This window comes from Carlito syrichta, unplaced genomic scaffold (assembly GCF_000164805.1).
Source record: "Carlito syrichta isolate Samal-C Ts95f unplaced genomic scaffold, Tarsius_syrichta-2.0.1 Scaffold304708, whole genome shotgun sequence".
Classification (NCBI taxonomy): Eukaryota; Metazoa; Chordata; class Mammalia; order Primates; family Tarsiidae; genus Carlito; species Carlito syrichta.
The window spans coordinates 88,833-103,785 of NW_007248804.1; the positions used below are offsets into that span (position 1 = coordinate 88,833).

Consider the following 14,953-nt stretch of genomic DNA (forward strand, 5'->3'; position numbering starts at 1 on the left):
TCCCCTTAGCAAGTGGTTTTCAATGTCATGGTAGTATACACAGAGATGTTGGACCCAGGCATGTGTGTTGTGAGTCCAACTGCAGCGTGACTTCTGGCCTGTGGTGTGGGAAGATGAGTTGTAGAGGAGAGATGACAGATCCCAGTTGCCTTCAGTATCTGGAGGTTCAGACTGTCCACTCACCTCAGCTTCCCAAAGGTGCGGGATTACAGGCTGAGCCACCGAGCCCGGCTTGTCTATACTTCTTTTGTGGCAGTTTCTACATTCTGTAATTTTTTTACTTTCACTTAAAAAAATTTTTTTAATGCTTTTAGTAGTGATGAGGTCTTGCCATGTTGCCTAGGCTGGTCTCAAACTCCTGGGTTCAAGAAATCCTCCTGTCTCGGTCTCCCAAAGTGTTGGAATTACAGATGTGAGCCACCACACCCAGTTCACATTCTATATTTTTATTTTTATTTTTTACATCTATATTTTTACATAGGGAGGAGGAATTAAAAGAAAGCACCACGCCCTCTTCAGTGGCAGCTTCTTGTTCCACAGAGTTAGGGAAGAAATAAATGTTTGGAAAAATCCAGGTGTAGTTGCTTTGTATGTTGTGATGGACAGGAGGGATGAGATGAAGTGTGAAGGCCCCTCACACCCTCCATCTTGCCTCAGACTATGTCCTGAAGCCCTGGGGGCCCGCTACTTTCACTCCTGCTTCTTGGGATTGTTGATGGCCACACAGTGGTAGAGGACAACAAGCAGGAAGAGTGACACGCCTAGCATGTTGGTGAAGATGGCAAGTTGCATGGCAGTGGTTCATTCTGCCCAGCCCACCATCTGTACAGCCCTCTCCCCCCCTTTTTGAGTCAGAGTCTCATTCTGTTACCCAAGTTGGAGTTCAGTGTCAAGGCCACCGCAGCCTTGACCTGCTGGGGTCAGGTGACCAATCCACCTCAGACTTTCAAATAGCTGGAACTACAGACCTGGGCCATCACGCCTGGCTAGTTTTTTGATTTATTGTAGAGATGAGGAATCACCAAGTTGCCCAGGTTGGTCTCGAACCCATGGGCTCAGGCAATTCTCTCACTTCGGCCTCCCAAAGTGCTAGGACTATAGGCACGAGTCACCGCACCCGGCCTTTATAATTATTTTTAAAATTTTTCTTTGTCTACTCTTTTCTCTTAGCCACAAAAATGTAAAATACAAGAAAACCTAAAATGTCTCATTTACTGATATAACTCCAATGCCTGCCTAAATCAGTACTTCATATATAGTAAACATACAATAAAAATTTTTGAATAATCCCATAAATTGCCTGTCAAGACATATTTACCTATGGCTCTAAGACATGGAACTCTAAGTATAGTTGACCTTTATTACTTGAGATATGGACCTGGGACTCCATCTACTTACTAAAATTTATCTGTAACCCCAACATCAATATTCAAGGTACTTTCAGGATGATTTGTGAACATGCACAGTGTCGAGTTGCCAAACCTGCACTGCCAAATGTGCACATTCCTAGTTAAGGTTGAGCAAGACAATGATCCGCCTTCGTTTCAGCTCTCATACTATGAACAACTGTAGTCTATTTAGTTCCATGTGTTTACCAATTTTGTGTTTTGTGTTAGTGGTTTCACCATTTAAAATGGCCTCCACACATGGTGCTGAATTGCTAGCTAGTATTCCTAAGAAGGCTGTGCCTTATGTGTTAGATAAACTTCATTCAGGCATAAATTACAGTGCTATTTAATGTTAATGAATCAACAATAATATGAATTAATGAATAAGGTGAACTTTTAAAAAATTTATTTGTTTACTTAGAAATGAGATCTCACTATGTTGCCCAGATGGTCTCAAGTTCTTGGCCTGAAGTGATCTTCCCATCTTGGCCTCCCAAAGTGCTGTGCTGAGATTACAGGCCTCAGCCACCACATCCAGCCAAATAAGGTATCCGTAAACAGAAACACACATAAAATTAACACACTAAAGTCATGGACCGGATGTAGTTGCTCATGCATGTAAATCCCAGCTCTTTTGGGGATCAAGGCAGAAGGATCACTTGAGCCCAGGAGTTCAAGACGAGCCTGGGTAACATAGAAAGACCATCTCTCAACAAAAAATGTTTAAAAATAAGCTGAGCATGGTGGTATAAACCTGTAGTCCCAGGCAAAAGGATCTCTTGAGCCCAGGTGTTTGAGGCTGCAATGAACTATGATCCTACCACTGTACTCCAACAGAGCAAGACCGTGTCTCTTAAAAATATAAAAAATAGCTGGGCTCGGTGGCTCAGCCTGTAATCCCGTGCTTTGGGAGGCTGAGGTGAGTGGATTGCCTGAGCCCGCGGGTCTCGAACCCGCAACTTAGCAAGACCACATCTCTACAGTAAAAAAAAATAGCCAGCTGTGGCAGCACGTGCCTGTAGTTCCAGCTACTTGGAAGGCTGAGGTAGAAGGAAGGATCGCCGAAGCCCAGCAGGTTGAGGCTGCAGTGGCCGGAAGCGGCCACTGCACTCCAGTCTGGGTGACAGAGTGAGACTCCAACTAAAAAAAAAAAAAAAAAAAAAAAAGCTAGATTGTAGCAGTAGGATATCACATAACTAATGCAGGTTTCTTTAATGTGGATTGGTAAATGAGTAAGTTAACCAAACAGATTAGAGCAACATAGGACAGAGTGAAAAACAGGTTAAAGTATTACAAAGCCAGGCCAGGCGTGGTGGCTCAAACCTGTAATCTCAGCACTTTGGAAGGCTCAGATGAGGGGATTGCCTGAACCCACAGGTTTGAGCACCTTGGAGAGATTACTTAATTAATCTAAAAATTAGTAATGTGAGTCTGTAGTTCTGGCTGAGGCAGAAGGATCGCCTGAGCCCAGCAGGCCAATGCTGGGTTGACCGTGAGCATGCCACTGCACTTTAGCTTGGGTGACAGAGTGAGACTCCGACTCAAAAAAAAAAAAAAAAAAAAAGCTATTCATGTTTATTATAAAAATAAAAATGGCAAATATTAGCATATAAAAAAGAAAAATTAGGCCAAGCATGATAGCTGCGATGGCAGTGGTCATGTCATGGTTAAGGCTGCAATTGTCATGACTATGCCACTGCCCTCTAGCCTGGGCGACGAAGTGAGATCCTGACTAAAATAAATAAATAAATAAATAAATTAATTAATTAATATATAGATAAAATACTAATTATCATAGACACTGGCTTATATATATTATTATTATGTTATTATTATTATTTTTTGCATTGGAGTCTCACTCTATTGCCCAGACTGGAGAGTAGTGGCACACTCAAGGCCACCATAGCCTCGACTTGCTGGATTCAGGCAATCCTTCTGCCTCAGGGCGAGAGGACTGCCTGAGTCCAAGGGTTTGAGACCAGCCTGGGCAACTTGGCGAGACTTCGTCTCTACAATAAATAAAACAATTAGCCAGGCATGGTAGTGCGTATCTGTGTTTCCAGTTACTTGGAAGGCTGAGGCGGAAGGATCACCTGAGCCCAGCAGGTCAAGGTTGCAGTGGCCGTGAATGTGCCACTGTACTCCGGCCTGGGTGCAGAGTGAGACTCACTCCTATTCAAAAAAACAAACAAACAAAAAAACAGTGTACAGAATATACCTTTTTCCCTGTCTTTCTGACTATTTTCTTAAATTAGGTTAAGTCTTATTACTATGGTAAAAATATATGAATATTTCCATAACTGCCCCTGAGAAGGCTTAAACCAATTCACCAATAGTTTTCAGGACATCTGTTTTAGTACAACTTCAGTATTACTGAGTATTTTATTTTTAAAATCTTTGATATTTGATAGGCAATTTCTCAGTGACTTAATATATGTTTATTTGATTACTAATATTAACCAACCATCTTAGGGTGCCTGGGACTTGGAGGATCCCAGGATGACGAACTTTAAGTACTAAAACAGAAAAAGTTTTTTTCTACTGCTTGGCAAATTAGGATGATTTGGCCACCCTAATTACCAATAAAGTTAAACACAGAGTCTCACTCTGTTGCCCAAGTTGGAGTGCAGTGGTACGCCCACAGTCACTGCAGCCTCGGCCTCTGGGGCTCAGGCGATCCTGACGCCTCAGTCTTCCAAGTAGCTGGAAACACAGGCATGCACCACCACACCTAGCTAATTTTTTGATTTATTGTAGAGATGAGATCTCACCACATTGCCCAGGCTGGCCTCGAACCCATGGTTCAGGCAAACCTCTCACCTCTGCCTTCCAAAGTGTTGGAATTACAGATGTGAGCCGCCGTGCCTAGCCGTGTTAAACATCTGTCTGTTTACTGGTTCATTTGTGTTTTTTCTTTTGCTTGTGAAAGTCTTTGCTCATTTTATTCCTATTTCTAAAATGCCTTTATTCTTTTATTTTCTTAAACTTAATATTATTTTGCCAACTTCTCCATGTTTTTGTGTGGTGATCACACTCAAAATTTTTGGTCATTACTCTTCTATTTTAGCTTAATTAACCATTCCCTTCTCTTGGAAAATTTACCTAGTCAGATTGGTCTGATTATAAACATTTCTGCTTATCCCAAAGAACTACTGTGAAAGCCAAAAGAGAGAATATAAGAAAGCGTTGAAAATGAATGATGGTGATGATGGTGGAGGTGGTGGAAGAAGGTGGCTCAAAATAGAAACACCCTTAATACAGACAGAGGTGTGCATTCCTTCAATAGAAACTCACAAAAAACATTGAAGTTGAACCTGGCACTTCTTAAATAGTTTTCAACTTGTATTTATCTGTCTCCATCTCATCTCAAGGCAAAGATGCCCTTATAACATGAATTTAGCCAGGCTCGGTGCCTCAGCCTGTAATCCTGCACCTTTGGGAGGCTGAGGTGAGTGGATTGCCTGAGCCTGCAGGTTCGAGACCCACCTGGGCAGCGAGGCCTCATCTCTACAATAAATAAAAAAATTAGCCATGTGTGGTAGGGCACGCCTGTAGTTCCAGCTACTTGGAAGGTTGAGGCGGAAGGATCGCCGGAGCCCAGCAGGTCGAGGCTGCGGTGGCCGGGAGTGGCCACTGCACTCCAGTCTGGGTGACAGAGTGAGACTCCACCTCAAAAAAATAAATAATATGAATTTAATCAGGTAGCCAAAAAATTCTACCATATAGCAAGTAGTATGTCATCATTGTCACTTTTTCTCACTAAAATTCATGCATGTGTTGAAAAATTGCCATTCTAGACCAATTTGTACACTTTGATCTTTGAAATGTATTAGTCCCTTCCTCTTCTCTGTAGTCAGAAAAAGGTTTATTCGTTAAGTACTCACCTTTGCCAAGTCAAAAGGTGTTTTGACCTCTGCAGCTGTGTCAGGTTCAGCAAAAGCAGGAACTTCCTGTCTGTTTCTCCCTTTCTTCCTACCGCGCTTTAACTGGTCTCCTGATCTCTGCCCATCTAAAATTTCTTTGAAGAAAAAAAATTTTATACACACACACACACACACACACACACACACACACAAAGAACACTAGTAGCAGGATTCTTGGAGAACTTTTATAGTAGTAAATAAAAGGCGATGCTTAACATTTATGAGTGAGGATAACAACTCAGGCAGATTTTTGAATTATCTTTTCCCCTCAAACCAGAATTAAAATTTTTTTTTTTTAGTTGGAGTCTCACTCTTGTCACTCCAGTCTGGGTGACAGAGTGAGACTCCAACTCAAAAATAAAATAAAATAAAATAAAAATATGATATTTTAGATTGTTTAATAATGACTTTTTTAGCTCAGTGCTCATCTTTTGGATTGTTTAAATAATTACCTCTAAATGCTATACCATAATAGTTAACATTTTACTTTCATCCAAGTATGCATACAACTGAAAAATGTTTCTTTACTCTCCATGTGTAAATTTTTCTTTTTCTTTTTTTTTTGAGTTGGAGTCTCACTGTTGCTCAGGTCGGAGTACAGTGGCACACTGCTCATGGCCACTGTAGCCTCGACCTGCTGGGCTCAGGCAATCCTTCTACCTCAGCTTCCAAGTAGCTGGAACTACAGGCATGCACCACCATACCCGGCTAATTTTTTTCTAATTTATTGTAGAGACGAGGTCTCATATGTTGCCCACACTGGTCTAGAAGCTGCGGGCTCAAGCAAGCAACCCTCTCGCCTCCGCCTCTCAAAATGCTGGGATTACAGGCTTGAGACACTGTGTCCGGCCATGTGTAAATTTTTCAAATTATTCTAAAGCCACATTTGCATCTGCAAACAGGTATTTTTGTGATATTTTCTAAGGTGAAAAAAAAATCTAGATTATAACAATACTCATTACATATTGAGTAGAAATGAACTGAAAAAATATATACATATGATTCTGTTAAACTTAGCTATGAAGAAATACAGTATGGCAAAAAATTCCAAATCCTTTAAACCTGCCCATTTACCAATATTACAACTTTTACTTAATTACATTAACTTACCATCTTTTTTTGAGCACTGCTGCAAAGGATCAGACATCAACTCCTGATCATTCTTTTGCCATTTGGTTATAAGTTCTTCTATGAATTGACCTTTTTTGCCTTCATTTCCCTGGAGGAGATCAGTAACATATTCTTGTATCTCTTCAGCACTCTCAATTGACAAAACATACCTCAGGAGGCAAAGATATAAGTTGGTGAAACAAGGCTAGCTTACACTGTATTTTTCAACAATCTCAACAGACATCAAGGTAGTAATAACCATTCATTAATGTATTAGATTGCTTACTTTGACCCAAGCACTATGCTAAAAATACCATCCTAACTGCTGTAAAAGAAATGTATAAATACATACACTTATTTGTAGACAAGATGCTAGTTTATTCAAGACCAGCCTGGGCAACATAGTAAGAGCCTATCTCCATAAAAAATAAAAAATTAGACGGATGTGGTGATGCATGCCTGTAGTCCCAACTACTGGAGAGGCTGAGGTGGAAGGATCACCTGAGCCTAGAAGGTCAATGCCACTCACTGCACTCCAGCCTGGGCAACAGAGTGAGATCCTGACTTAAAAAGAAAAAAAAGTAAATAAAATAACGAAAAAAAAAAGTTCATACACCAAAAGGATTACTACTAACTGATAAGAATAAAACTAGTTATCAGTTAATTTTAATTTTTTCCCCAAAATGAATGTTTTGAAAAAGTATTACATTATACACACACACACACACACACACACACACACACACACAGACAGAGAGAGAGAGAGAGAGAGAGAAAGAAAAACACTAAGAAACAGTAGTTATTTCTGAGTGTGGTGTTATGGTAATTTTGGTTTATCTTTTAATGTTTTCTAACTTTTTAAGTTTTCTTTCGTTCTTTTTTTTTCTTCTTAAGCTAAAGTCTCACTCTGTTGCCCAGATAGGAGTGGGATGATCACAGCTCACTGCAGCCTCAACTTCCTGGACTCAGACAATCCTTCCATCTCAGCTTCCCTAGGAGCTGGGACTACAGGTGTGCACCACACACCTGGCTAATTTTTTTTTTCTTGTAGTGATGAGGATTGGCTATGTTGCCCAGGCTGATCTCAAACTCTGGGCTCAAAGCAATCCCCTCTCCTCAGCCTCCCAAAGTACAGGGATTAAAGGCGTGAACCATTGTGCTGGACCAACTTTTTTTTTTTTTTTTGAGTTGGAGTCTCACTGTCGCCCAGACTGGAGTGCAGTACTGCAGGCTTGACCTGCTGGGCTCCGGCGATCCTTCCTCCTCAGCCTTCCAAGTAGCTGGAACTACAGGCGGATGCTACCACGTCCGGCTAATTTTTTTGATTTTATTGTAGAGATGAGGTCTTGCCAAGTTGCCCAGGTGGGTCTCGAACCCGCGGGCTCAGGCAATCCACTCACCTCAGCCTCCCAAAGGCGTGGGATTACAGGCTGAGCCACCGAGCCCAGCAGGACCAACTTTTTAAGTTTTCTACAGTTAATGTCTTGTTATTAAAGAAGAGAAGTGATAAACATTACCAAGATATAAGACCCTCAAAGAACAATAAGGCTTGAAGAAATTGTAATTCAAACACACTGGTATAGGATGCAAGAAAATTATTATAATAATGCTAAATCCTTTAAATTTTAAAAAAACCACTGGGTGCATTGACTCATGCTTGTAATATCAGCACTTTAGGAGACCAAGGTGGGAAAATCGCTTGAGGCCAGGAGATCCAGACAAGTCTGGGCAACACAGCGGGATCCTGTCTCCACAAAAAATTTTAAAATTTAGCTGGGTGTCGTGGCACATGCCTGTAGCACCAGGCACTTAGACGGTTAAGACAAGAGGATTGTTTGAGCCCAGGAGTTCAAGGCTACAGTGAGCTACAGTTGTGAAACTGCACTCCAGCCTGGGCGACAGAGTGAGACTCCTATCTCTTTTTTTTTTTTTTTTTAAGTTGGAGTCTCACTTTGTCGCCCAGGCTGGAGTGCAGTGGCATGCTCCCGGCCACTGGAGACTCAACCTGCAGGGCTCCGGCGATCCTTCCGCCTCAGCCTTCCAAGGAGCTGGAACTACAGGGACGGGCTACCACACCCGGGTAATTTTTGATTAATTGTAGAGATGAGGCTCGCCAAGTTGGCGAGGCGGGTCTTGAACCCGTGGGCTCAGGCAATCCACTCACCCCAGCTTCCCAAAGGCGCGGGATTACAGGCTGAGCCACGAGCCAGCTGACTCCTATCTCTTAAATAAATACTTTTAAACTATGAAGCCGTTCCATGATTGATAGTATATATACTGGATTATCTGCCTAGTGTAGTGGTAGAACTGTTCATAGGTGAACAACCATATGCCTTTGGAACTCGTATATAGCATCTTATTCTTTTTTTTTTTGGAGTTGGAGTCTCACTCCTTCACCCAGGCTGGAATGCAGTGGCTGCACGCTCATGACCACCCCAGCGTTGACCTTCTGGGCTCCAGCAATCCTGCCACCTCAGCCTTTCACATAGCTGGAACTACAGACGCACTCTACCACACCTGGCTATTTTTTATTTCGTTGTAGAGACGAAGTCTCCCCAGGTTGCCCGGGCTGGTCTTGAACCTGCAGGCTCAGGCAATCCTCTCGCCTCGGCCTCCCAAAGTGCTGGGATTACAGGCTGAGCCACTGAACCTGGCCTTTTTTGTTTTTAATTTGAGTCAAAGTCTCACTCTGTTGCCCAGGGTGGAGTGCAGTGGCGTGCTAATGGCTACCGCAGTCTCATCCTGCTATGCTCAGCCAATTCTTCCACTTCAGCCTTCCAAGTAGCTGGAACTACAGACATGCACAACCATGCCCAGCTAATTATTTCTTTATTTATTGTAGAGACGTGGTCTCGCCAAGTTGCACAGGCTGGCCTCGAACCCTTGGGCTCAGGCAGTCCTCCCGCCACCACCTCCCAAAGTGCTGAGATTACAGGCGTGAGGCACCACGCCTAGCTTAGGACTTACACATTTAATCAACTTGATCCTCAATCTTACTGGCCCCCAACAAAAAAACTAATTGCTATCAAAGACTCAGAGCTGCTAGGAATCTCAGAGGATCATTTAGCCATGAGGTTTTCTTTTCTTTCTTTTTTTTTAAATCAGAGTCTCATATTGTTGCCCAGACTGGAGTGCAGTGGCATGCTCACAGCCACTGCAGCCTCAACTTGCTGGGCTCAGGCAATCCTCCTGCCTCAGCCTTCCAAGTAACTGGAACTACAGGAGTATGCCACCATGCCCGGCTAGTTTATTTATTGTAGAGATGAAGTCTCACCAAGTTGCCCAGGTTGGTCTCAAATCTCTGAGTTCAGGCAATTCTCGCCTCAGAGATGCTGAGATACAGGGATGAACCACAGTGCCCTTTTTTTTTTGAGTTGGAGTCTCACTCCATCACCCAGGCTGGAGAGCAGTGGCATGCTTACGGCTACCCCAGGGTTGACCTGCTGCGCTCAGGCAATCCTTCTGCCACAGCCTTCCAAGTAGCCAGAAATACAGGAGCTGGTTACTATGTCAGGCTAATGTTTTGATTTACTGGAGAGATAAAGTCTTGCCAAGTTGCCCAGGCTGTTCTCGAACCCGTGGGCTCAGACAATCCCCTCAGCTCAGCCTCCTGAAGTGCTGGGATTACAGGCTTGTAATAAAAATAAAGGCACCGGGCCTTTATTTTTATTTTAAAGATGTGGGGTACAATGCAGGATTAGGTACATAAGTGGTCATCATACAGGTGAAGTTTGGGCCTCCCACTGGTTCTCATTTCACCTGGTTTGGGAACAGGTACCCTTACTGATGTTATGTGCTCCACCTCCTCCCCCACAAACCATGGAGTTTTCAAACCACCTGGGAAGTAAAAGGAGTTCCAGAACCATTTAACTGGATGTTATTTTAACTGTTTAACAAAGTATAATAAAGAATGATATTAGACCAGGCACAGTGGCTCACGGTTATAATCCCAGCAATTTGGGAGGCCGAGGTGAGAGGACTGCCTGAGCCCATGGGTTCGAGACTGGGCAATTTGGCGAGACCACATCTCTACAATAAATCAAAAAATTAGTTGGGCATCATGGAGCGTGCCTGTAGTTCCAGTTACTTGGAAGGCTGAAACAGAAGCATCACTTGAGCCCAACAGATGGAGGCTGTGGTGGCCATGAGCATGCCACTGCACTCCAGCATGGGTGACAGAGTGAGACACCAATTAAGAAAAAAAAGAATGACATTCATCTAAATGTATTATATACCAATCTTATCAAAATAGAGTCAACCAAAACATGAATTCATGCAGACTGTAGAATAAAGTTTATTTTGCTAACTATGTACAGATCTTAATGTCTTACAAATGTGTCACTGATTAGGATATTAATAGCTCTGTGCTATCTTTTTTTTTTAAGTGAGAAAGCAGGATTTATTGAGAGGACAGAAAAGCTCCCACAGTAAGAGGGGACCCGAGGAGGTTGCCTTGTACTATCTATTTTTACTCTCAAATGCCAAGCAAAGTACACCAATGCTTTCTCATAGTATAATTGCCTGTTGTACTATAACTAGTGAATACCTAATAAATAGTTCAAATAGTATCATATCGAGTCCTGTTCCAATAGCTTGCTCCTGTCCCAGTCATTGAATCACAGACCCTGCGCCATCATGCCCAAGTGCTTCAAATGCGACAAGGAGGTGTACTTTGCTGAGAGTTGATCTCCCTGGGCAAGGGCTGGCATTGGTCCTGCCTGAAGTGTGAGAAATGTGGGAAGACGCTGACAGGAGGCAATGCCAAGCATGAAGGCAAGCCCTGCTGCAATCACCCCTGCTACTCAGCCATTTTCGCCCCAAAGGCTTTGGGTGGGGTAGAGCTGAGAGTCACACCTTCAAGTAAATCCAGGTGTAGAGACCCCATCCCTGGCCACTGGTGGGGCCACTGTCCAGGTAGATGCAAGGCCCAACCCCCAGACACCTAGGGCTCCCTTTTAGCCCTTCATGCCCTCAATAAACTTTAACACTTGGAAAAAAATAGTTTTATATCATAGCTTCAGTAATTATTCTAAGTTCTGAACACTTCTTGTCTAACATATTTATGATTTTAAAAAATATGTGGGCAGGCACATTGGCTCATGCCTATAATCTCAGCACTTTATGAGGCCAAAGTAAGAGGACTGCCTGGGTTCACAGGTTCAAAACCAACCTGGGCAACTTGGCAAGATCTCATCTCCACAATAAATCAAAAAATTAGCCGGGTGTGGTGGTGCATGCCTGTAATTTCAGCTACTTGAAAGGCTGAGGCAGAAGGATCACCTGAACCCAGTAGGCGGAGGCTGTGGTAGCCATGAGCATGCCACTGCACTCCAGCCTGGGCAATCGAGTGAGACTCCAACTCAAAAATTAAAAAAAAAAAAAATGTCTACAGTGTGATGGCTCATGCCTATAATCAAAGCACTTTAGAAGACACAGGTGAGAGGACTGCCTGACTCCAGGAGTTCAAGACCAGCCTGGACAACTTGGTGAGAACTTGTCTCTATAATAAATAAATTTAGCCGGGCTCGGTGGCTCAGTCTGTAATCCTGCGCCTTTGGGAGGCTGAGGTGAGTGGATTGCCTGAGCCTGCAGGTTCGAGACCTGCCTGGGCAGCGAGACCTCATCTCTACAATAAATAAAAAAATCAGCAGGGCATGGTAGTGCATGCCTATAAATCCAGCTACTCGGAAGGCTGAGGCGGAAGGATTGCCGGAGCCCAGCAGGTCGAGGCTGCGGTGGCCGGGAATGGCCACTGCACTCCAGTCTGGGCGACAGAGTGAGACTCCAACTCGAAAAAATAATAATAAATAAATAAATTTAAAAAATCAGGCGGATATGGTGGCGCATGCTCATAGTCCCAGCTACTCAGGAGACTAAGGTGGGAGGATCGTTTGAGCCCAGAAGTTTTAAGGACAGCCTGGGCAACATAGTAAGATGCCATCTTACAAAAAAAAGAAAATTAAGCTGGGCACAGTGGCACACACCTATAATCCCAGCACTTTGGGAGATCAAGGTGAGAGGATTGCCTGAAAAAATGTATTTAGTTTCAAATTTTAAAATACTGAGTGACTTTATATTAAATATATGATAAAAGCCAGGCTCGGTGGCTCAGCCTGTAATTCCGCGCCTTTGGGAGGCTGAGGTGAGTGGATTGCCTGAGCCCGCGGGTTCGGGACCCGCCTGGGAAGCGAGACCTCATCTCTACAATAAATCAAAAAATCAGCCGGGCGTGGTAGCGCATGCCTGTAATTTTGGCTACTTGGAAAGCTGAGGTGGAAGGATCGCCGGAGCCCAGCAGGTCGAGGCTGCCGTGGCCGGGAGCGGCCACTGCACTCCAGTCTAAGCGACAGGGTGAGACTCCAACTCAAAAAAAAAAAAAAAAAAAAAATATATATATATATATATATATATATGAATGATAAAGTGGAGCTTACTTATATTTATAAAAAACATTTTTCTGTTTCATATATTACAAAGTCTCATAGTTTCATTTCATAGGACTCTAATAATTTTTTTTTTTTTTTTTCTGAGTTGGATTCTCACTCTGTCACCCGGGCTCGAGCACAGCGGCACACTGCTCACAGCCACCTTAAGCTTCCACCTGTTGGGCTCAGGTGATCCTTCTGCCTCAGACTTTCAAGTAACTGGAACTATAGGCGTGAACCACCACACCCGGCTATTTTTTTTTTTTTTTTTTTTATTGTAGAGATGAGGTCTGGTCTGGAACCCCTGGTCTTAGGCAATCTTCTCACCTCGGCCTCCCAAAGTGCTGGGATTACAGGCTTGAGTCACTGCACCCAGGCTAAAACTCCAATGCTTTAAAAAAATATTTGAAAACTACTTAACTTGATTTTTGCCTTCAAAGAAAAGTAGGGTCTGATCATAGGATGTGGCTGGTTTTTTTGTAATCTATTCCAGTGATCGAAACAAATTCTTTAAAATGGGTTCTCCTAACTCTCTCCTTTCCCACAAATTCATTTTCTCCTAAACTCTGAAACTCACCTTCCTTCCTTCTGAAGCCCTAGGATTGCAATATAGCTTTCAGCATCAGTGAACAAGAGATCAAATTAAGCAACACTTTCAAGTTCCTTGATCAAGTCCCATTTTGTAGTTTTCTTCCCTGCCTGAACACTTTTGCACCTCCACCTCTATCTATCCTTCAGTTCTCCAGTGAAAGTCATCTTTTCCATTAAAACTTCTGAATTTCTCAAATCTTTCTTTTCTTTCTTTTTTTTTTTTTTGAGTCGGAATTTCACTCTTGCCCAGGCTGGAGTGCAGTGGCACACTCATGGTCACCGCAGCCTTGATCTGCTGGGCTCAGGCGATCCTTCTGCCTCAGTCATCCTAGCAGCTGGAATTACAGGCATGCACCACCACGTCCAGCTAATTTTATGATTTATTGCAGAGATGGGGGTCTCACCAAGTTGCCCAGGCTGGTCTCGAACCCGTGAGCTCAGGCAATTCTTTCACATCGGCCACCCGAAGGGATGGGATATTAGGCATGAGCCACCAAGCCCGGCCCAATTATTCTCTTTATAGATGAGGAAGCCAAAGTACAGAGAGGGAAATTAAGTTGTCTAAGGTTTCAAAACCGGTCAACGACAACACAGGAACTACTTGTATCATGCCGCCTCCATTTAAATTCCAGGTTCTATCTAACACAAGCCAGACTGGGCTAATTAAAATGTTCTGAGTAAGGAATTTCCAGAAATACAATGTGATTTGCCCCTTCTCTCTAGAACCTGTAAGAAAACTGGCTCCTCGAACAGTCTACAGATTAAATTATTACGGATTTAGCATCTTCCAAGGAAAAAGGCACCACCGGCAGACTATGGAGCCTGACACCCTTATTCCAGAAGCTAAACTGAAAAGATGTGAACCAACATTCAGCGCCTATAAACCGGCTGCAACCCCTTTACCACGTTGCTTCTGTCTCATCAACTTTTCATTCTCCCCGTCTCCCCATTCGCTCAGCCAGTGCACATCCAAGAGCTTCGTCCCCCCATCGGACCGAACCAGACTCACTGCAGGATCTCCTCGCTGACATCCAGGCCGAAAGTTTTTTGCAACTGCTCGGTGCACCAGAGCACCAGCGGCTTCCCGGACGCCGCCCCAGCCACCGCCATCTTCCCCAGCCGGAACCAGCTGGGCTGTAAAAGCCCCACGTCCTGCGCAGGAGTAGTTCCCTTCGCAACATCGACCGCGCTCACGCGGGTTCCGCCAGCCTGCACAGCCTCTCTCGGCTGTGCCGCCCCCGGTGCAAACCCCGCCCCCCTGTGCCACCTCCTGTTTCTGCCACCTTCCTTGTTTGTTTACCTTTGAACTGGGACTGCGGCCGCGCGTGCAGCTTCCGCGTTGTTAGGTGCCGGGCTCGAGGAAGACTGCTGGCAGTTCTTCCGAGAAGTGTAAATACCTATAAAAACTACATTGTAGGCCGGGCTCGGTGGCTCAGCCTGTAATCCCAGCACTTTGGGAGGCCGAGGTGAGTGGATTGCCTGAGCCCACGGGTTCGAGACCTGCCTGGGCAACTTG

At 43.9% G+C, this 14,953-nt stretch overlaps 1 protein-coding gene and 1 pseudogene across 2 annotated transcripts in view; one reads left to right on the plus strand and one right to left on the minus strand.

Annotated features, from left to right (window-relative positions):
* TRIP4 (thyroid hormone receptor interactor 4) overlaps positions 1–14,601 on the minus strand; it is an 81,339-nt gene extending 66,738 nt beyond the window's left edge. Inside the window, exons 1-3 of one of the 2 annotated variants that reach the window (XM_008060710.1) lie at positions 14,447–14,601; positions 6,422–6,591; positions 5,273–5,406 (exon numbers count right to left, since the gene is read on the minus strand). In XM_008060710.1, the coding sequence (XP_008058901.1) occupies positions 5,273–5,406; positions 6,422–6,591; positions 14,447–14,547 (405 nt within the window). In that variant the 5' untranslated portion in view covers positions 14,548–14,601. Of the gene's footprint in view, positions 1–5,272; positions 5,407–6,421; positions 6,592–14,363 lie in introns of both variants that reach the window. The other variant, XM_021713742.1, reaches the window with a different exon arrangement.
* On the plus strand, positions 11,057–11,285 carry LOC110595851 (annotated as a pseudogene).
* Positions 14,602–14,953: the final 352 nt, after the last annotated feature.